Source organism: Bombyx mandarina, chromosome 21 (assembly GCF_030267445.1).
Source record: "Bombyx mandarina strain Sakado chromosome 21, ASM3026744v2".
NCBI classification, from domain to species: Eukaryota; Metazoa; Arthropoda; class Insecta; order Lepidoptera; family Bombycidae; genus Bombyx; species Bombyx mandarina.
In genome coordinates, this window is record NC_143227.1 from 8,245,765 (window position 1) to 8,268,351 (window position 22,587).

The following is a 22,587-nucleotide window of genomic DNA, read 5'->3' on the forward strand; positions in this document are numbered from 1 at the left end:
TATAAAAATTTTTGGGTTTCATTTTTATGACCCGATGCCATTATTCCATCGTGGGATTCTCGAACAATTTTATTTTATTAATGAATTGATTAGGTACATATTTTTAGAAAAATTAATACATGCATGCAAGATTGAACATCGGCATTGTTGTAATGCCAACCATAATACCAACCATAAAAGCATCGTACCAACAACCACACTACTAAGATATGGAGTGCACCGAGTGATTCATTTAAGCTAGACTTGCGATCCGCTTATATAATATAAATATCGAGCATCATTATTTCCTATTGTGCATAGTTGACATTGTTTTGGGCGGAAAATTAGGATTGAAGTTACGCTATTACCGGTCTTTTTTTTTCAATTTTGTGTCGTTAGTTTGTTTGCTTTCATCTACGGTAAAAAAAAAAATCCTTTTTCTCCATTTCACTTTTCTTTTATAAGGTGTATAGTCGGATTTTTACAATGAAGTATCTATGGATTTTTAATTAGACGAAGCCAGCTGACAGTAGCTAATGTCACTTTGTGAAATAATGTTGCTATATTTAAAGTAATAGTGATGCGTTCAGTTCTCGTTCAATCACATAAATGAACAATGAGTGTGAAGAGTTAATCATTAATTTCAAACTATAAAAGAATATTATTTATATTTTACAATAAAATTGTATTAAAGTGATCCAATATAATAATATGTTACTAGTAGTATGTAACTACAATCAGTTTTTTTTATTTTCATTACCTATGTACCTATAATTGTTATATTTTATACATCTATAGTTTCAACTATATGATGCATTGGAAATAGGACAGTCTTACAAACTTCCTCGCAATGTTTTTCTTAATGTTTAAAACACTCGGTATTTAGTACAGGTAGATACCATAGGAACATAATGTTTCGTCGAAAACTCGTTGGTATGTACAAAACACGGCTAAAATTCGAACCCCGTGCCCGATATCGGCAGTTCGGCACACTAACTATTCACTAGACAATCGAGGCAATTTCATTAATTCAGGAGTTTTTTCAATCGTTCACTTTGTCACAACACTATTTTTATTTCATCAAAAACTGACAACACAGTAAACGTCAGTTTACTTCGTCTAATAAAAAATCCGACTATAGACGTGGCTTTACTCTTTTACAACAATATAAAGAATTAGCTTCATTAGGTTTGGAAAAGCACCTTTCTTGTTTTGTAAAAATCAAGTTATTTATTTAATTTCATTTTATTTCCTTGAGTTCCATTTCATTTAACATACATGTTTTCAGGGCTTTGTTTTAAAATAATAGGCTCTATGTGCTATGTGCCCTTTGTAAATCTATTGGTCGATTCGACAAAAAAAAATACTCATGTGTTTTTGTTATCATTGTTGTGATTTTTAAACTGAAAATGAAGAATCTGCAACTTTGGGATATTTCTATTAGAGATTTTTGTGTTCATTTTGAAGAGAAAGCTGTAATATGTCATGGCCGTGGCGACGGAGGCTCATCAAGTGATATATTTGTTTGTGGAAATAACCTTATTTTATGCAATTTTGATGAAAATTGCCAGAAAAAGTGGTTTAAGGATGTTTCTGAATACATATCTCCTGAAAATAGCCCTGTGAATATATGTTACCTGTCGCTTCAAAACTCACTATGCATCGGTTTTGCGAATGGAGAGTTATTGGCCATAGGTGATTCCGGTGTCACGTGTGAAACAGTTGGAATCTTCAATACTGGATTACTGGTAAATTAAAGTTTTTTCACTGTGAAAATGTGGATTTGCTATAAGACAATATTGATAATTTCTGATAAAAAGTAATTAAAATGGACAGACAGGAAAAGAAAAAATATAAAGTGTTAAAGAATTAGTGATTTTTGTGCAGAATAAAAATACAGATGAAATGGTTGTTTTTAGATGTTTAATCCTGATTTAGGCTTATCAATAACTTTGTGTTAGTATCACCAACAATTTCAGAAATTTATTATTATTTATTCGGTTTGCTTTTTAATGTACACTCTTATACCTTCATAGCATTGTGAACACATATTTTAGTACCTTTAAATAAATAAATGAAAGCCTGAGATTTTTTTATTGTTTAAGTATTTACTTTACAGGCCATGGAATGGAGTCCTGATCAAGAATTATTAGCAATTGTCACTAAAGAAATGCACATGGTCCTATTGTCTTGCACATATGATCCAATTAATGAAATTAAATTGCACAATCAAGAGTTTGGTGAGAAGCAATTCATAACTGTTGGGTGGGGCAAAAAAGAAACACAGTTTCATGGATCTGAAGGGAAACAGGCAGCTAAAATAAAAAATGACATCATTTCAGGTGAGACCCCTTATAGAGTTAATACACATGAGAGTAAATGTTATAATTGATTATAGTTTATTTATGACATTAAATGTTTATTTATATTTTTAGATGACTCAACTGCCAGTGATAAAGTTAAAATTACCTGGAGAGGAGATGGTAATTTATATGCCATTGGTTTTGCAATGGATGGGTTTAGACATTTTAAAGTTTTTGACAGAGAAGGTCATTTACTATACACTAGTGAAAAGCAAAAAGGTCTAGAAGACAATATTGTATGGCGTCCAAGTGGGAATGTAATCACAACAACACAAAAAATTGAAAACCAGTATAAAGTAACATTTTTTGAAAAGAATGGTCTCAAACATAGAGAGTTCAGTATTCCAGTAGAACATGGTACATATGTTGAAAATATCATGTGGAGCTCGGACTCTGAAATATTAACTCTGCAATGTAAAGATACAGAAACAAACACACAAAAAGTATTATTATACACAACATCAAATTACCACTGGTATTTGAAACAAACATTGTTGTTTAGAAGTAATCAACGCATCAATAAAATCATCTGGGATAATGATTTTGACATATCAAACAACAAAAAAATGCATATTATTTTACAAAATGGATCTTATTTGATATATTCATGGATTTGGAATATTGATCACAGTAAAAGTAATATTGATAATGATGATGCTGTTGTAGTTGCTATTGATGGAGATAAATTGTTGATCACTGGATTTAGACAAACTGTAGTACCTCCACCAATGGCATCACTTGAAATAAAATTGGGATCTACTGCACAGGCAATTTGTTTTGCACCTAAAAACGAAAATGTTAACCCAAATTCATTCTTTGTAATTACAGTAGATAACAAATTACTTTTTTACTCACAAAAAGAGAAACAACCACTCAATTATGAAGCATATAACTCTCAGCAACTAGACAAATTTGATTTTCCATTCCAATACCATCACTGGCTCTGGGTAGACTCTCAAACAATTGTGTGTGCTATGACAGATGAAAAGTCAACCTCTATTATAGAACTGACTATGGTGAATGACAAACTTGTTAAAAGTAACAGTGTACATGTAAGAGGTGTTGTCACACAAATACAAGCACATCCTACAAATAAATCTTTACTATTCTTGCAGTTTATAACTGGTCATATACATAAATACAATATTGGTGGTTTTCTTGAAAATACTAATATATTATTTAAAGTACCATGTCCCAGGTTTGGTATATTGCCTATTGAAGACTCTTTGCATTTCATTGGACTTTCACACAAGGGCCATTTGTTTATTGATGATGTACAGGTTTTCAGTAATGTTAGTTCTTTCTTCATACATACGGATTTCTTGTTGTTGACTACCTTACAACATTTGTTGTTGTGCGTGGAAAAGAATGAACTCGGTTTGAAAGCTCTGATGGAATACCAAACAAATGAATCTGATTATGTATATAAAAGAAAAATTGAACGAGGTGCCAAATTAGTAATTATAGTACCAAATGATACTAGAACTATTTTGCAGATGCCAAGAGGCAATATAGAAGCAATACAACCCAGACCTCTGTCTCTTAAAATTATTGGAAAATATCTGGATAACTTGAAGTACTATGAAGCATTTGATTTGATGAGGAAACAGAGAATCAATTTAAACCTTATTTTTGACCACAATCCAAAAAAGTTTATAGCGAATATTGACACATTTTTACATTCCATTAAAAACAATTCTTGGCTGAATCTATTTTTATCTGATTTAGAAAATATAGATGTTACAAAAACAATGTATTCAAGTATAAATTATTATGCTGAAAGACCTGCTGTAACTGATGAAATTTCAAGAAAGATTGATATTGTTTGTGAAATGTTTCGAGCTCATATAGAAAAAAGATCAGATAAGGCAACTAAAATCTTACCACTTCTCACAACTTATGTAAAGAAAAATACTGTAGATGACTTGCAAAAAGCCTTGGAAATAATAAAAGGTTTAAAAAAACAAGAGACATCTGGTGAGAAAATTCCTGTAAGTTCTGATGAAGCCCTCAAGTATTTGTTGTATATGGTAGATGTTACCCAATTATTTGACATTGCACTCGGGATGTATGATTTTGAATTAGTTTTGCTAGTAGCAACTAAGTCACAGAAAGATCCAAAAGAATACATTCCTATGCTAAATGAGTTAAATGAAATGGACGAAAATTACAAACGTTTTACAATAAATAAACAATTGAAAAGATTTGATAAAGCAGTGCAATGTCTTGTACTGTGCGGTCCAACACGTCACGTTGAACTGAAAACTTTCGTAAAATATCATAGTTTGTATCAAGAGGCGTTGAAACATTTTTCTTTTGAAGAGGAAATTTTCAGGGAAATTTCTGAAGATTATGGACAACACTTGAAATTGAAGAAATACTACACAGAAGCTGCTATTATTTATGAAAGAGCTAATAATAATGACAAAGCTATTGAATGTTACAAAGAAGCTCTAGAATGGGAATTGGCGATCAAACTAGCCTATTTTTGGCCAAAGGCACAATTCAAAGTGTTGTGCTGGTATGTTTTACAATTCGTTTAATATGAGATTTGGTAAATATCTAACTAATCTAAATATATCATACTTGGGCCATTACAAACGTGCGAACTGAGTCATAAAACATTACATCAAAGGAATGTGACAATGCCGCGCAACTCGATATCGTTAAAGGATGTCGCTCGGGTTCAGTGTGCTTAGTGCGAGTTTTTTAACGTTCTCGATAGCGTAAAAGGTAACCCAATTTTGTATGCAGTTGGAACAGCGCCCCTAACGGCAAACGTAGGCAAACGATCCCATTCCATACAAATATGAGCTAACTTGATATGAGCTAAGCACACAGGTTCGGGTTGATGACTGGTACATGTAAATTTTAGGTTGTATCACGTCATTTCGGATCCTCCCAAACCACTAACGGTGCTTTTAGGTACCTCAAGCACCAGTCATCGTTCTCGTCGAACCCGTCGCTGGCGACGAAGGGCTCGACGAGTAAATTAACCCTCAGACACAGCCCACCGAGTTTCTCGTCGGATCTTCTCAGTGGGTCGCGTTTCCGATCCGGTGGTAGATTTTGCGAAGCACGACTCTTGCTAGGGTTCATGTTAGCAACGTCGTCAGGTTTGAGCTCCGTGAGCTCACCTACTAGTTAAGGTTACGCTGAAATAGCCTCTCAAGGCTCCCAGCTAGGTAGGAAAAATAAAAATTAGGTTGTAGGTGTTTGTAAAGATTGTGTTAGCTGTCATTAGACAATCCATTTATTTAGACATTATAATATTATATTATAATAAAATAAGCCCCTGCCTAATAATATATGTCTTTGCTTGGACAGGGAGTTAGTAACTTCACTGAAAGAAGAAAAGCGTCACGAAGAAGCTCTAATCATTTTAGAACAATTCTACGGCGATCCTGAGGAGTGCATTAGTTATGCGGTTGAAACTAGTCACTACAAAAAAGCTTTACGTCTTTGTTCGCTATATGATAAACTTCAATTGAAAGGTATTTCTATTATTAAGTATTAGTCATAATATAATTAATGTAGTGTTGGGATTAGGTACTTGAGCCATTATCCAAAAGGAAAATAGTAGGTGTTTAATCCAAGAAATGATAGTAGGTGGGTAACATCATCTGCTCAAATTTTTGTCCTAATTTAGTCTAAGCTAAGGATAAACTTCAATATTGTTTTTTTGTTATATGTTCGCTGATAGCCTAAGAGGCGTAAAGGCCAGAATATTAATACTAGCTGAATGTATTGACAGCTGCAGACTCAAATATTCATAGTCGTCAGTCCATGTCCACTGTTGATCATAGGTGTCCTCCAAGGTTCGCCAAACTAAACGTCTCTGCACTGCCCGCACCTAACGCTTTCCCGCGACCTTCAGGAAGTAGTCGGCGCGCTTTGTAATAGGCAGCGGTCACCATTCAAGAAGTTTTTGTCTCTAACAGTCATCTGTTCAAAAGTAATTAGTGTGCCCTGCCTACTTGCCACTTAAACCACGCAAACTATATCGTTTAGTATGCTATTCCTGCAAGTTTTCTTATACGCGATCCGATCACGCGCAGGAAAACTCCAAGCTCCGAATTACTTATTTCTTGAATGAATGAATGAATGATTGAAAATTATTGCAAAAAATAGTGTACAAAGGCGAACTTAACGCCATGCAGGCATTCTCTTCCAGTTAACCCTTGTTGATAAAATGAAAGATTTAAGAAGTGCGTAGCTGTGATGAAGTTAATACATGGCGCTCATTTCTTCGTTGTAGAAAACATCCAACTGACCTCAAAAGTATTATAATTATATTTGACGTTGGATTTAATCGTGACTGACCTATTCGCATTATCTGTACAATGATCGTAAACCACTAATCTGATATTTTAGAGGAACGCATACTACCTGCTCTCCTTGAAGAATACCAAAACATGACAGATTTAATAGAAACTAATCGGAGCACATTTTTAAAACATCGTGAACGACTTTTTCACGTGAGAAATATAAAGAGGGACCATCCAGTTGATCTCTACGATATATACACAAATAAAGATGCAGATCTATATTCAGATGCCGGGAGTACTTTGGCGTCGTCTTCTAGAGGTTCGAGGTATAAAGAATTGATAATAATAATACCCTTAGAAAATGTAATATAATTAGACATTAAGTTGTTATCACTACATAGAATGAAACAAAGTCGCTTTCTCTGTCCCTATATCCCTATGTATGCTTGAATCTTTAAAACTACGCAACTGATTTTGATGCGGTTTTTTTTAATAGATAGATTGATTGAAGAGGAAGGTTTATATGTATAATAACATCCATTACATAGTGGAGAAATCAATAATAAATTACAGTTTCCGAAGCGAAGCGAGGGCGGGTCGCTATAATGTATATAAAACCCCTAGAAGCACAGAAATATATATTGAAGTTACCCATTACTTCGTGTTCAACATTTTATAATAATAATAATAATAAATATTTACTAACAATCACACCACGTTAACTAGTTCCGTGATAAGTTCGTAAAGAACTTGTGTTACAGGTACCAGATAACGGAAATAAATGTAAGATTTTTATTATACACATACATAATATTTAAGATACATCCATAACCCTGGAAAAGACATTTATATTTATCATACAAATACCTTCCCTTGGCGGGATTCGAACCCGCGACCCCCTTGTGTAGTGACTCATGTCACCGCTACACCAGACGGCCGTTTAAAATTGTCTTTGCAAATAAATATATTTGCTGTAAGAGATTTCTTTTGTTGTAGCCGTTCATACCGTTCAAGCAAGAACCGAAGGAAACACGAACGTAAAATAGCATCTCTCAAAGAAGGGTCGCAGTATGAAGACGTTGGATTAATTATTGCACTACACTGCCTCATTACATCGACGTTTGACTTGAGAAATCATGTTAAAGATCTTACTGTTGGGTTGAGTTGCTTTAATATGGACAAAGAAGCATTCATATTGCAGGTAAATTATATCATAGTAGACTACTGTAAAATCAAACCTACAGTTGTTTTATATTATTATTAGTCTACTTACTATATTTATATAAAATCTTGTTAATTATTCAATATTAAAAAAAAAAAACTATATATTATCATAAATAAATTGTTGCTGATGGCGGTGTCTACGACACAAGTCACCTGTGGTTAGGACTCTAGAGTGAGAAACCTCCTCACAATACGCGCCGTATCGAGGGAACTGCCTTCTGTATCACGTCCCTAACCCAGCTGGATAACGAAAGTTTCTTAGGTGTTAGTCGAAACTGTTCGCTATCAAAGCGCTTATCGACACAACTATTAGAACAATGATGGTTGAATCAACATGCCTCATGGCGGTAGTCTCGTGGGCCAAGTCTAAATATTTTATTAATTTGTCCTTTTCTGCCTTCACGAGGTTCTCGTCATGAGGAATAGTATTATCAACCAATAATGCTCGACGCGCAGACCGAATTATTATTACAATATCTGGCTTATTAGCAACAAAAGACCTATCCGTGATAACATATCGGTCCCGGTAGAGAGTAAAATGACCATTATCGGGGACTGAACTTGTTGATGGATAATCCTATCTATTATAGCTATACAAGTACTTGCCATTAGCAAAACGAGAACAGCCAGAAGCAATATGTTTTTTTATTTTTTATTGCTTAAATGGGTGGACGAGCCCACAGCCCACCCTGGTGTTAAGTGGTTACCGGAGCCCATATACATCTACAACGTAAATGCCCCCACCCACCTTGAGATACGAGTTCTAAGGTCTCAGTATAGTTACAACGGCTACCCAACCCTTCAAACCGAAATGCGTTACTGCTTTACGGCAGAAATAGGCAGGGTGGTGGTACCTACCCGTGCAGGCTCACGCCCTGCCACCAGTAAATGCCTAATAGAACCCCGGACGGTGGCATGCCCGACAAATGTTGACCGTCCCATCCTTTAGTATATATTTCCAATAGTTGTTCGTCATGATAACTTCGTCCATAATTGCAAAAATGAAACCTTCAGTTTCCCCAAAGAGGTTACTGAATCGTAACCAGGCCACGGTAGCTAAATAGTTCACATCAGGACCTGTGAGAGTCCGTTAGAACCTACCCTGTAACTCCTTGCTCTTTCATGCGGCATTGCGATCCGAAATACTCTCCAGCTTCGGCCTCTTCGTAGCTAAGGATTGTGGAGTTGGTCCCTTATCGACTGTAACGACATCCCGATAGATATTCACGTTTACCTTCAAGGAAATATTCCCTAAGGTTGTATATGTCTCGGTTATGTAGATGCTTCGCATTCAGCATACTAAGACCCTCACATTTCCGAAGAATATAAAACATCACAGATGAACGTGGGTGATGCATTCTATATACCGTTAACAATGCCCTGAATTTTCTCTCTAGTGCGTCCAACCGGTCCAACTCTAATTGTGTCAACCTTAGTATGCCAAAAGAATATGTTATCATGTTAACATAGGCATGACCCAACCATTAAACCTGGTAAATGTATTTATTTATGACAACTAAAGAACCGATCTCTAAACGATTGTTTTATATTTGCATCCACTATAATTAGCACTTCGAACATACCAAGGTACTTGTAGGTTTCCGATTCACAATAATATTTGAGGACACTATAGTTAAGTTGTAATCAATCTGAGTTTACAGCCATACGTGTCTGTACATCTACGAACGCACATTTATCAACTTCAAATTCAAATTCCATCCCAATGGCTTTACTTAAATTGTCGGTTATTTTAAGTACAGTCATCCAGTCTGGTTATTATTATTTTGTTTGTTTATTTTAGAAGGCATTAGAGAAGTTATTAAATGAAATGAAAGGCAGTTTTAAAGATATTTGGACAAATGATTTTATGTTAGAAGCTATAAATGCAACTATCACAGCACAGAATATATCAGAGGGGTCTAGTGTGTTACCACCAGGCATTGCTTCATTAGGTAAGTTTTACATAATCTCCCAAGTTAGTGTTATGACTGTGTTCTATGATGAGTTGTAAAGAAAAAATTTATACTTAAAATTACTAGTGAAGCTAAATTTCACTATAGCAAATGCTAATGAAAAAGATTAATTTGTTGAGACTTGAACTTGTTTTTTCTCCAGAAACTTTCAGAAAAGTACTAACAACTATCAATTTTCAATTCATTGGATAAACCATATATTCTAACAGTACTATACTACTAGTACAGTACAGTACAATACAGTACTGTACTATATACTAACAGTTGTTAGTGCCTGGAGTGCTGAGTGCAAAATTGTAGGAATTGTGTGACAAACAGGTCTATTTGGTCTTACGGTAGAATAATACTTGTTTCTCACCTGTAGAATAATATACAGAATTGAATAATAATATATAATTATGTACATTAGTCCCTAGTTCTCATGGTACATTGACTCCTAGTGCTGCCAAATGACCATGTGTGATTTGACCCTTATTGTTTAAAAGAATGAAACAAATGTACCTGAGTAAATTAAATAAAGCTAATGAAATACCATTTTCTATAAATCGTAACACATTCAAGCTACTTCTATTACAAGGGCTATAGCAAATATAAGTGAACGTCTTAATCATTCTGCCACCTACACCTCATCTAGATACATAATAAATAGTGTTAATTTTTGTTAATATTCATGTAATATGTATAATATTTGAGTAATTGTTGTAGTTTTAATTTCAGGATAATAGGTAATTAAGATTAGAGGAAAATTAAGTCTAATAGCAGTGGACTGCTATAGGCTGATGAAGATGATGATGATGATGATTCATTATGGTACTTATTTTTTGTTTCAGAACTACATTTCAGAATACCACCTGTAATACAGGAGATTAATTGGAAATTAGAAGGTCTCAGTTAAATTCAATTTTATTTAAATAAAATATAAGAAATACAATAAATTACACAAAAAATATCTTTTTTTTTCATTTATATCTAATGTTTTAGGAAACACTTGGGTGAGCAAAAATAGCACTCAAATTCAACCACACTGAGATTGTTATTAAAAACTACAGTTCTAAAATAGTCTTTGAGGTCATATTCTTTATTTATTGAATGTGTGTAATTTACTACTGGTGCTCCACACACACACATGTTAGCATTGTCCAGAAACTCAACAAGTGTCCAGGGAATTATGTTGGATGCATAATGTATTTTATGTTTTAATATTATTTTTGCACTAAGATCTACTAAACTTCCGACATAAAATTGCCATGGAGAATATTGATCTGACATAGGATTACTTTGTTTGTTGTCAAATTTATTTGAGGATATATCAATGTATTCCAGTCTACATTGCATTAGGCTACATGGCAAAGATTGCAGTTCATTGCTAGAGATTGTGAAATATCTGAAATAAAAATACTGAACTGTAAATTAATAAAGTATTTCAAATTTTTCATTATAAATATTTTATATGCATGATAATAAAGATGTGATCAGGCTTGTCTCTATTATTATGTTTGATGCTACCTGCTAGTTTCAAAGACCAAACACATCAAAGCAATAGCTCTGCCAGTGTCTTGAATCTTAGAAATAACTAGGTTTCATTAAGTTTAATAATGTCATGGCAAGGTATGCTTATAGTAAATACTTTGGAATAGAATACCTTAATGTGCAAATGCGTCCAATAGTTGCAGGTAGTCTTGAAATCATATTATCATTTGCTTTTAGTGTTACCAATTTTTCTAGTTTCCAAATGGCTTTTGGAAGATGTCCCAATTTATTACTAGTGAGATCTAATAATTTTAAAGTTTTTGTAATCTGATAAAAGAAAATTAACAAATAAATTATGTTTAGCAATCCATATTAAACCTATTAAAGTAGTCCCTGAAACAGGTGATTGTGTTGATATTTCTTGATACAATTACACAATATTATTATGATTGTACAATTATATTTTGTATTGAATTTTTTTACTATATTTTGTTTTTATGTTTTAGTGTTTTTATTACACTATAGCTTACAACCCAGCTGCTTGACTGATTAGTGGATACACAATGTGAGTGTCATCAACCTTTGCTGTACTGGTTCAGAGCAGAAATAGCCAAGATACCTTACCTATGTTGCCCATTCGTGTTTTACCATGCATGCCACCATGCTTCATAAAATGTAACACAATAATTATCTGAGCAAATATTTTTCCTTACATTACAGTTCATCAAAAGCTTATTAAAATAACTTCTTATGCTTAATTGATTTTCCAATTAATTTTATTTAGTATTTGTTAAAATAATATTAAGACAATAATTGTTGCAATATTATTCAAACTAGCATTCAATAATTGATCATTGCACAATCATTCAGTACCTGAGGTCCTAGTAACCAACGCCAATCAACTACTCCTCTTACACCAAGTTGATTGTTTGCTAAATGTAGTTCAGACAAGTTGGCCATCCTACCTGAAATTTAAAAATATAGTAATTATTACACTGGTAGCATAATATTATGGTAATATTTTACCATTATTATTGATGTTATCTAATCATGCTCGTGGCGGGTGGTTACGTAAGTACCACTTTCCTCATTAATATCAAAAAATATTTATGTAATGATACGGGTCATTCATAGAAAAAAAATTAAGGGTAGAAATGTCATCAAGACTATTTATGTCAGTGCTCAATCAAAAAATATTTTTCTCCAGCCTATTTCTACGGACTAGTGAGTCAAAAACATTTTGAAGGGTAAAGCAACAAGTCTATTCATACAATTAAGAGCAATACTAAGTATCAATGTTGAATCAAATAGGCAATATTCACATTGTGGTTTCTGAGGCCCAATGGCTATTTAACATTAATGTCCATTTTAACCTAACTTATATGGATTTTACAACAATCTTAAAATAGAAGCATTACCAGTTTTAAATCCTTTCCTAATTCTTCTTAAAAAATAGCATTAGTTTACTATTTGAACTATTGTAAGTTAAAGATAAAAAAATGAGCATCTTTTGATATTAATCTCTTACCAAATTCAGGAGGCAGTTTTTCAATTTCATTATTGCTTAGATCAAGAACAGCAAGGTGTTTGAGTAATAAGATGTCCCTCCGAAAATTACATAGTTTCAAACCACTAAGGTACAAAGACTGTAAGGTTCTAGGTAGACCTTTAGCAGGAAATTGACTTCTATTACTAATAACAAGTTTAACAGGGGCATTGTCTTTAGCTGTAACGCTTAAGCTTGAGAGGGGTGAAAGATGTAAAGCTTTCTCGTCACCAGTGATACAGCTGCGTAGTAATTTCATGAAACATTTTAGTTGAATAGATTCACTTTTTATACACAAATCGTATGGGGGTTCCTCAAACCTAATTGTAGATTTTCCTTCATTTATATACTTAACAAATACTTGTTTTATAGATTTCACACGATATTTAGTTCCAGTTTTGTTAAGTGACGAAAAATGTAAAATGAAATATTCAGTTTCACTTTTTGGCTCTTTTCCCAACGCTAATGTTGATTTTAAGTATTTGCCATTATTTCTTAAGTTAAGAGCACTATGTAATCTATTTATAACTTCTATTTGGCACTGTATTTTCATAATCCTTATTTAAAAAAATCTCAAACGTTTGATTGCTTTTAATAAAGTTGCTCGAGTAATTTATATCAAGCAAAGATTAATTATTCCAACAAACAAAAACAATATGGTTACGAAAGTACACGCGAAAAATAAAATATAGCTGATAATTTATGAATGTGATCAAATTATAAAAAGAGTCAGAAAGACTATCAGCACATTTATATAACAGGTACGGTACGTTTTGAGTTTCAGGTTTTGTTTTGTTTTGTTTTGAATGAATAAAGTTTGTAGGTAGGTAACTTCAAACTGTTTGATTTTTTTATGGGAGTTTATGACCTGGTAACTAAGACCTTTAGGTTAAGTTTTATTTTAATTTATATTCACAATTTTATGAAAAATGATAATATGAAGTGAAATGAAATGATGTTGACTAATATTAAAACATGGCATGGCACGAAATTAAATGAAATGAAATGAGATGAGAGAGAGACTTTTTCAGTGGGCTTTTTGAAGGATCCCGAGAAGCTACGTCAAGCGGCTTTGTTTCATTTTCCCACATTTGTGCACCTTCACAAATATTAAACAGTTAATAAACCACCGTTATTACACATTTAAACCCGAAGAAACAGTATATAGACAAAATAAAACAAATCACACAACTTCACTCCTCGCGTTCGCGCAAAAGGTCTTAGTTATCAGGTCATAAAATCCCTTAAAAAAATAATCTTTTCAGCATCCAGTGCTGCCACCTTGGTGGTTTTCCCACCAGAACTGGTGATTTTTCGAGGCGTTTAGCGGTATTTTTTCATTATATATCGTATTCATTATTTTTAGTGATTTTTGGTGGTTTTTCAATAAGGAATCTGGCAGCATACTTTTGATAGGGAAGTCCCTCAATGTTCCGGAATTTCATGATGATGTTTTCAGCTTAGGTACTCTATGACCGGAGAATTCCTAGGCAAAGTCATTTGTTAATGAATGCTTTGTTTTTACTTTGCCCCGTTCTAATGCGGGTATCGAAAGATTTAGTGTAATGAACATTGTAAAAAGTAAACTGCGAAACAGGATGACTGGTCCACTTGTAAATGCCATTATTTTTATAAAAAAATAAGCTTAAAGTTATTGATGGATAGTGTTTTAACTATGAATTACTAAGCGATGTTCTAGCAGCTATTGATCAAAACACAAAATGCTCTTACAAAACCACACGACGACAGCCATCAACACCTTTAGCGTCGACATCGTCGACGGTAGCATCTACGAGTAAGACTGATGATGATGTTGTAGAAGATTTTTCATTTGATAGTCTAGAATTCTAATTTTCACATTTTTTCTCTTGATTTTTAATCTTCTAATTCTTATTCTTACTCTTCTGATAAAAAAATAAACATATTATTGTGCTTTTATTTTACTACCTATAGAATATTATGAGCCAGTTTTACAGTTTCCAGATGAGTTCCCGTAGTCTATAGCTAACGAATCGTTCATTCAAAACTATCATTTAGCCAATAGTAGATAATATCTCTTATTACGGAACAAGTGAAACTGACCCTAAAAATAATCGACTTAGGGTTTCTTTAGTTTGATTCAAGTTCAAAAATTTAGTGGAAGTGGGTGGTTTTCTTAGTAGCAAAATTTCCGAAATCTGGCGACATTTTTCTCTTGACCTAGCGCCTTAAAATAATCTGAGGTGGCAACATTGTCAGTGTCTGTAGTCTGCATAGATTATACACTTATAGTCGGATTTTTTATTAGACGAAGTCAACTGACGTTTACTGTGTTGTCAGTTTTTTATGAAATAAAAATAGTGTTGTGACAAAGTGAACGATTGAAAAAACTCCTGAATTAATGAAATTGCCTCGATTGTCTAGTGAATAGTTGGTGTGCCGAATTGCCGATATCGGGTACGGGATTCGAATTTTAGGCGTGTTTTGTACATACCAACGAGTTTTCGACGAAATATTATGTTCCTATAGTATCTACCTGAACTGAATACCGAGTGTTTTAAACATTAAGAAAAACATTGCGGGGAAGCTTGTTAGACTGTCCTATTTCCAATACATCATATAGTTGAAACTATAGATGTATAAAATATAACAATTATAGGTAGGTTATGAAAATAAAAAAAAACTGATTGTAGTTACATACTACTAGTAACGTATATTGGAGCACTTTAATACAATTTTATTGTAAAATATAAATAATATTTTTTTATAGTTTGAATTTAATGATTAACTCTTCACACTCATTGTTCATTCATGTGATTGAACGAGAACCGAACGCATCACTATTACTTTAAATATAGCAACATTATTTCACAAAGTGACATTAGCTACTGTCAGCTGGCTTCGTCTAATTAAAAATCCGACTATAATATATTTGAGGTAGTCTGTTTATTCAGTGTTTTCACTTTTCACTGTATTCACTACTTTTCACTTTGAAAAGCTGTAAAAGGTGGGCACCATAATTTGTATTAAACGATTTCGTTAAAATTTAAACTTATCTAGACTAATGCAATTAGACTAGTCAAAGATATTTTTTCTGTCAATTAAACATTTTTGTATTATTATTGAAAGAAAAAGTAAAAACTGGAGCTTTTTTAGTCGAAGGTTTTATGTATGTTTTAAAAACATAGTTTTATTATAGATAGACATACATACAGAACTCAGAAATTAAAACTGTAAAAATGGCTGCTCTTGTCGTACAATCTCGTTTTGCTGGTCTAATGATAGAAGATGATGATCACCCAACAAATAGCGATGAACAAAAACATAAAAAAGCCAAAACTAATTCTGCCAAAAAATCAGAACTTCTGAAGAAACCCAAAAACAATAATAACAACAACAACAACTGTAAAACTCAGGTAAAAACATGTACATATTCACGAAAATAGATTTTTTGCCGAAAATTGTTATTCCTTTTCTGTCTTTTTCGTGTCAGATAGAGAAAGTCGTCGTGGTCTAAAGGATAAGACGTTCGGTGCAATCGTATCAAGCGACCAACGGTGTTCGAATCCCGTAGGCGGGTACCAATTTTTCTTATGAAATATGAACTAAACAAATGTTCACGATTGACTTCCACGGTGAAGGAATAACAGCGTGTACTAAAATGAAACCCGCAAAATTATAATTTGCGTAATTACTGGTAGTAGGACCTTTTGTGAGTCCGCACGGGTAGGTACCACCACCCTGCCTATTTCTGCTGTGAAGCAGTAAGTCGTTTTGGTTTGAAGGGCGGGGCAGCCGTTGTAACTACATATACTGAGACCTTAGAACTTATATCTCAAGGTGGGTGGCGCATTTACGTTGTAGATGTCTATCGGCTCTAGTAACCACTTAACACCAGGTGTGCTATGAGCTCGTCTACCCATCTAAGCAATAAATAAAACAAAAAGGAATTGAAGAATCTTCAATTAAAAAATTACTTAAATAAACTGTTTCAAAAACCTGTATTTTACTATAGTTATAACTAGAATAGTTAAAACACCATATACAAAAAGCAAGAGTCAGATGGTTCAAATCATAATATTTAGGAGTATGTTGATAGCACTTGAAGACACTGTCTTTTTTGTAATTCTTAAATTATAAAAATCATAACCACTATTTATTTCTTTTGACATATCAACTTACCTAACTGCCAGACTGGTTGCCAAACAATAAAGTTTATAGGATAATATCTCATTTAATTTGGTGAGTCAGAGAATGACAAACCATTTATAATCAGGTAGGAGTGAGTACCCTCCTTTGGATGGCAAAAATATGAAATTCAACTAATATAATGTTTGAAAACACTAGAGTATACATTTTACATTTTTAAAGATCTGAAAGCTACACAGGGGATAATGACAGAAATATTCAAACATATTATTTCACTGTGCATTGTGCCTGTGTAAGAAGGCAGTCATTTTCTAGTCAGCTGGTAAGAAGAAGAAGACTAAACTTGGTGAATCTACTGAAGCACAATGGGCACAATGGAAACAAAAAGATGAAGAAATGGTTGATGGCAATTTTGAATCTGAACTCCACCAGGTATAAATAATCTCTATTAAAAAGTAGTAAAGAACAGGTCAATGTTATTATTATGAATAGTTTTTTTTTATTTAGATGCATTATGACCATATAATTAAACTATAATTATTTAATCACACTGAAATAATATTATTTTACTTTGTCAATCTTATCTTACTAGGCTATTCTTTTGTCTAAACTGGATTATGAAGAGAAGAAAGATGTATATAAACAATTGAAAAAGGATGTTGATGCAGCAAACAAAGTTGCAGAAGTTTCTCGTAATGTTAAGAAGTTGAAGAAGAAAAATGTGATGTGTCTGGAGCAGTTCAATGGCATTGTGAATTCTACTGAAAATAGTGATGTAAAATGTAAGGCTGATACTGTATGATTGATTACTTTGAAATTTAACTTGTGCAGCTGGTAGGGTTAGATAGGATCACTAAACTGACCAAAATGTGTCCTTATGTGATGCTAGAAGTGTCATTGGGTGAGGGGACCTAAATTATGAGTAATTTAATCAGTCTTGCTACAGGAATATAATAAAAATAATATGCTTCCAAAATTTGGTTATGTGGTGTCTGCCAAGAATAGCACCAACCCATCCATTTATCAAATGTGATATTTTGTGCGTAACTAAGTTCATGCTGCTATAGATGGATGCAGCAATAAGTGCTGGTTGATTTTAACATATATAAACTAATATGAACGAAATTTAGACTTAAACTGCTTTGACACACAGGTAATTTTGTCGTTGAGTTGTGTGATATACTTTTGGCTGTGGCAGACATTTTCAGTCTAATTTTGTGTTACCCAAGCGTAATTTGTGGGAAATGTAGCTTTATCGCTTTCATTCATAGAAAACGGTGCCAGAAGCGCATCGAGAGCTCCAAAAATTTTATGTTCTGCTATATCTTTATGCTTCTCTGAGCGGAACATCGTGCCCTGATTGGATCGTTTGTTTCAAAGACGGATGCTCACAACCATCCACGTGAAGCAAAGCCAAAACCATCGAAGACCCTGAATACGACTCGATAGTATGTTAACTAAACACAAGATCAGCCTGCCCCAGTATTAGCAGTTACATACTTGCCAAGCTATTTTGTGAGACGTGTGATTCAATATAGCAACCCAACAACAAAAAACTCGTGGGGACTCCCCGGTCATGGGTCTACATCGTCGGCTCGACCGAATATTTACACTACGAAGGTTATGCTGTGTTTATGTGGGTCCAGGTCAGCGTTTTTTATTATGGGCGCTAGGAACCTAACGAAACCATAATTAGGAAGCGGCATCGAAATCAATTAATTAATCAATGCAATTAATTCGAGCATTGGCGAAAAACGGCCACAATATGACTGGAGGCACGATAAAGTGATTATCCTGCACGACAACACTCGGTCCCATGTTGTCAATCCTAATGAAACTTGCTTGGAAATGCTCAAATGGTATGTCCTACCCCACCCGCCATATTCCCCATAGTTTATTCCGTTCGATGGCGCATGATCTTTCTGATAAGCAGTTCCGCTCAGATACAGACGTCAAATAATGCTTTAATTCGTGGATAGCCTCAAAAGACGAAATTTTACCGCCAAGCTATTCTGCCAGAGAGGTTAGAAAAAGCTGTGACTTGCAATGGACAATACTTTGAATTATCATTTGTATATAAGCATTGTTTCACAAAAAAGTTGAAATTTCATCAAAGAAGCCAGCGAGAACTTAGTTGCGGGCCTTATATCTGTGGGCTTTGGTTGGTAATCATAACACCAGATAGACAGTTAAAAAATCCTAGGCAATGAGATACCTAGTATTCAATAAAATATAAAACCAAACCAATTACATGATTTTGTTTTGAATTATGCAATTCATATTTGGCTATGTTTTTTGCTGTGTTTTTTGTTTTTTTTCTGTTAGAAGTAAAGTTTTTTTAATATTGCCCGTAGTTAATCATACTACAGAAGACGAAAAGAATTCTACTGATGATGACAAGATTCCCGAAAAAGATACACAATTTTTTGAACGAGTGAAAATAGAGACGAAAGATGCATTAATAAGAAACAAAATAAAAGAAAGAATCCACAATAGATTGACCGATGAAGTTATAACTAAAATTCAGTTTAATGAAACTTTAGAGAAGAAAGATAAAGAAATTGAAAGTTTAAAAGAAGAAGTATTAAAATTAAAACAGGAATTGTTAACAGTCAAGTCTAGGAATAAGAAGCTATGTAGTATACTAGGACAGGGTGAAAGTAAGATTTATTATTATTATCAGACCAATGGGTTTTTGTTATTGGGTTGTGGAATAAATTTCATAATTTTTTGCTGATTAAGTTTATTAAAAAAACAAAATAAGTGCAGTAAGAAAACAGTAACAATGTATTGCTCTTTATTATCATATAATTATATACAGCCTGTTCTTTTTAGTAAATGTATTATTCTTATGATGGTAATAATTCATTAGTTCACATTCGGTAGAGTTTATATGGAGGAGTTTCTCACCTGATATTATTTAAATCTCTTATGATGTTTGTTGTGTGTAGGTACACGTTGTCGCGACGAGGTACTTGTTATTGCCGCTATTGGCCAATACTTTACCTCACCAATCATGATAAACATTAAAACTAAAAATTAAAAACAAAAAACGAACTTTATCTCACAACCTTAAAGAAAGTTTAAAATTAGAATAATTTTGCAATGGTTATGAAACTTTCTTATCTTTCGATTTGTAGTGAGAGATAAAGCAGAGGTATTAGTAGAAGTGGAGCGACTGAACTCCGTACAAGCTGAATTAACTGCAGAAATAGCTACGTTACACTCAGAGTTAGAAAAGGAGCGATCTAAAAACACAGATCCAAGAGCTAAAGACAAGGTAATTTGAATTTTTTTTTTCATTCTTTATTAGAGCCATACACCTATTAGGTTAAGACGGCTGATAAGGTAATTAAGTAAGAAAAATTTAAGGGATTTCATAAGTCGCAAACAACTGTGCTAAAACAGATAAAAATCAATTTTTATCTGTTTTCTTTTTATTTTATTTTAAAAGCTTTGTTTAAAATAATATAAAAACCTCTTGGAGAAATCCAGAAAAATCTATAATTGTCAAAGCCTATCTTGAAGTGATTTGGGTGTTTTATGTGTGTCAATCTTGTAATGAATAACGTATTTATTAGGATAAGGATTAATATCATCTTTATAAAAACACCTTCACAAATAATGCTTTATTTTAGAACAGATTTGGTTAGCATAAAAAACGTTATAGTGAGCAAACCTTAACATATAGACATATGCTGTCGCGGACTTTTTTTTAGTTCTTTTAAAGGGGAAAAAACCCCGATTTTGATACATTCTTTAATGGTGCTCCGCTTGCATTGTGATGTTATAGCTATAGCGTTCCTCGATAAATGGGCTATCTAATACTGAAATAATTTTTCAAATTGGACCAGTAGTTCCTGAGATTAGCGCGTTCAAACAAACAAACTGTTAAGCTTTATAATATTAGTATAGACTAACCAGAGTAAGAAAGGGATGAAATTACAAGAGTGGAGTACATGTCACAGTAGAAAGTTTCTTGCTATTTATATCTCATGTCATTATCAAAAGTGTTTGTTGCCGTCCTTATTGTTAGTCATAAACTATTTAAAATATATAGCACAAAACTGTTGTTAGCATTACAATAAGGTTTTTCATAATTTTCTCAATAGAAATTGTTATATTTACAGAAAAATTCAACAAAAAAGAAAAAGATAAGATTTGACGTTTCTTCGGAGGCTGTCGTCACAAAAGAATCTGGTGCAGGGAATATATGAAACGACGCTACTCAGCATCCTTGTTGCAGTAGGTAAATTTAGAGGATAACATTGTTTTTCACTTTTAGACTGATCTAAAGTTTTTCAAATGTATAAAATTAAGTTCACGCATAAGTGTATCGAAAATAGACATTTAAATTATTATATAGGTCAACTTTAAATTTTCGGTGCTGAGGTTCTAAATAAATATATTCGTGTCGCATTACCATACATATTCTTGCGTGCATTGTAATTGCGAATAGTCTGTCTTGTTACTTGAATAGTAAATTTTAGAAAGAAAAAAAATATATTCTGGTTCTTATATATATTCTTTCTGTATTATTATATAAATTATTATGTATTATGTAAGTATATATATATTTTTATTGATTTGATAATATTGATTTGAACTTAACATTTGAACAAAATTTTCAATTAGTAATATGTAAGGTCATCATATTATATCATTTTGGCCCTTGTAATATTCTGTCACAAAAGTATGGGTTAGGATGAAATATAATATCGAATTAAAGACCAATTTTTTTTTATTGTTCCTAAAGGGTATCCATTTCTTCAAGAAAAAAAACTATAATAATTGTGATATTATTTTTATTAAAAAACAAATGTAATTCTGTTACACTCTGATCTCACACTTCGCATTTGTGAAACTGTAACATAAATTTTATTTAGGTTCACTTGTTACAATAAAATCAAAGTAAAGTACTAAGGACTGTTGTTCACCAAATTTAATTTGATATTCTTGATCAATTCTTCTTCTAACCTCTAAACCTATTAAATTCTTGCTATGATAAAAATGTAATTTTGTTGTTTTACATTAAATGATCGAATTATGCGAAAAGAAGCATTTTAATATCAACATATAATGATCATTGTGTTAATTTAAATTCAATAATGAAAACCTCATTAATATCGAGGTTGTTTGTATCACTTGTCGATTTCGAGTTTGTTAAACGAGTCACGTTTTTTTGTTGACAAAAATGATAATGATGAAAAAACGGTGCGCGTGCAACTTGGTGCACGTGAATGAAGTGAAACTTCTTTTTCGATATTGTATTGTGATTTTCTTCATTTTTCATCCTTAAAGCAGATTGCTCTTCTAATAGAGAATGCTGTGTATAAGAGATGCGACATCTTCAACATTTATTTTATATATGATTTAAATTATAGATGGAAAAATAAATAAATATATATTTTTAAATATTCACCCTCGCTCTGTCTCTTTCTGTTCAATGGTAGCGTTAAACGTTTAACGCAACCTTGGTGGAAGTCGCATTAGAAGTTTCGCTTCAATAACAATGATAAAATTAAATAAATAAGGCGACGATTCCAATTTTGAGTAGGGTATTCAAATATCCATTATCTAAATAGGTATTAAAACACTTCATAACTATTATCTAAATTTCGGAGAGTAATAATTTT

The 22,587-nt window shown here is 32.9% G+C and overlaps 3 protein-coding genes across 5 annotated transcripts; 2 read left to right on the forward strand and 1 right to left on the reverse strand.

Moving 5' to 3' along the window:
- The first annotated feature begins 1,296 nt into the window (after positions 1-1,296).
- Elp1 (elongator complex protein 1) lies at positions 1,297-10,756 on the forward strand. The gene is made up of 8 exons (XM_028170723.2): positions 1,297-1,727; positions 2,099-2,321; positions 2,415-4,863; positions 5,670-5,836; positions 6,717-6,936; positions 7,607-7,811; positions 9,636-9,786; positions 10,638-10,756. Exons 1-8 carry the CDS (start codon positions 1,389-1,391, stop codon positions 10,700-10,702), a joined length of 3,819 nt encoding a protein of 1,272 aa, XP_028026524.2. The 5' UTR covers positions 1,297-1,388; the 3' UTR covers positions 10,703-10,756.
- Positions 10,693-13,667, reverse strand: LOC114240260 (Leucine-rich repeat 47). Its single transcript, XM_089736359.1, has 4 exons — positions 12,806-13,667; positions 12,151-12,242; positions 11,450-11,604; positions 10,693-11,191 (listed from the first exon to the last, which is right to left on the reverse strand). The coding sequence occupies exons 1-4, from the start codon at positions 13,374-13,376 to the stop codon at positions 10,777-10,779; spliced, it is 1,233 nt and encodes a 410-aa protein (XP_089592485.1). The 5' UTR covers positions 13,377-13,667; the 3' UTR covers positions 10,693-10,776.
- Positions 13,668-14,990: 1,323 nt separating this feature from the next.
- On the forward strand, positions 14,991-21,453 carry LOC114240338 (G kinase-anchoring protein 1). 3 transcript variants are annotated; one of them, XM_028170854.2, is made up of 8 exons: positions 14,991-15,066; positions 15,740-15,809; positions 16,002-16,218; positions 17,267-17,383; positions 17,544-17,733; positions 19,306-19,611; positions 20,092-20,231; positions 21,082-21,453. In XM_028170854.2, exons 3-8 carry the CDS (start codon positions 16,042-16,044, stop codon positions 21,166-21,168), a joined length of 1,017 nt encoding a protein of 338 aa, XP_028026655.2. In that variant the 5' UTR covers positions 14,991-15,066; positions 15,740-15,809; positions 16,002-16,041; the 3' UTR covers positions 21,169-21,453. The 3 variants fall into 3 exon arrangements, with proteins under 3 accessions (XP_028026655.2, XP_089592490.1, XP_089592491.1); XM_089736364.1 differs by having other exon boundaries at positions 15,049-15,066; positions 15,991-16,218; XM_089736365.1 differs by having other exon boundaries at positions 15,051-15,066; positions 16,006-16,218.
- The last annotated feature ends 1,134 nt before the right edge of the window (positions 21,454-22,587 follow it).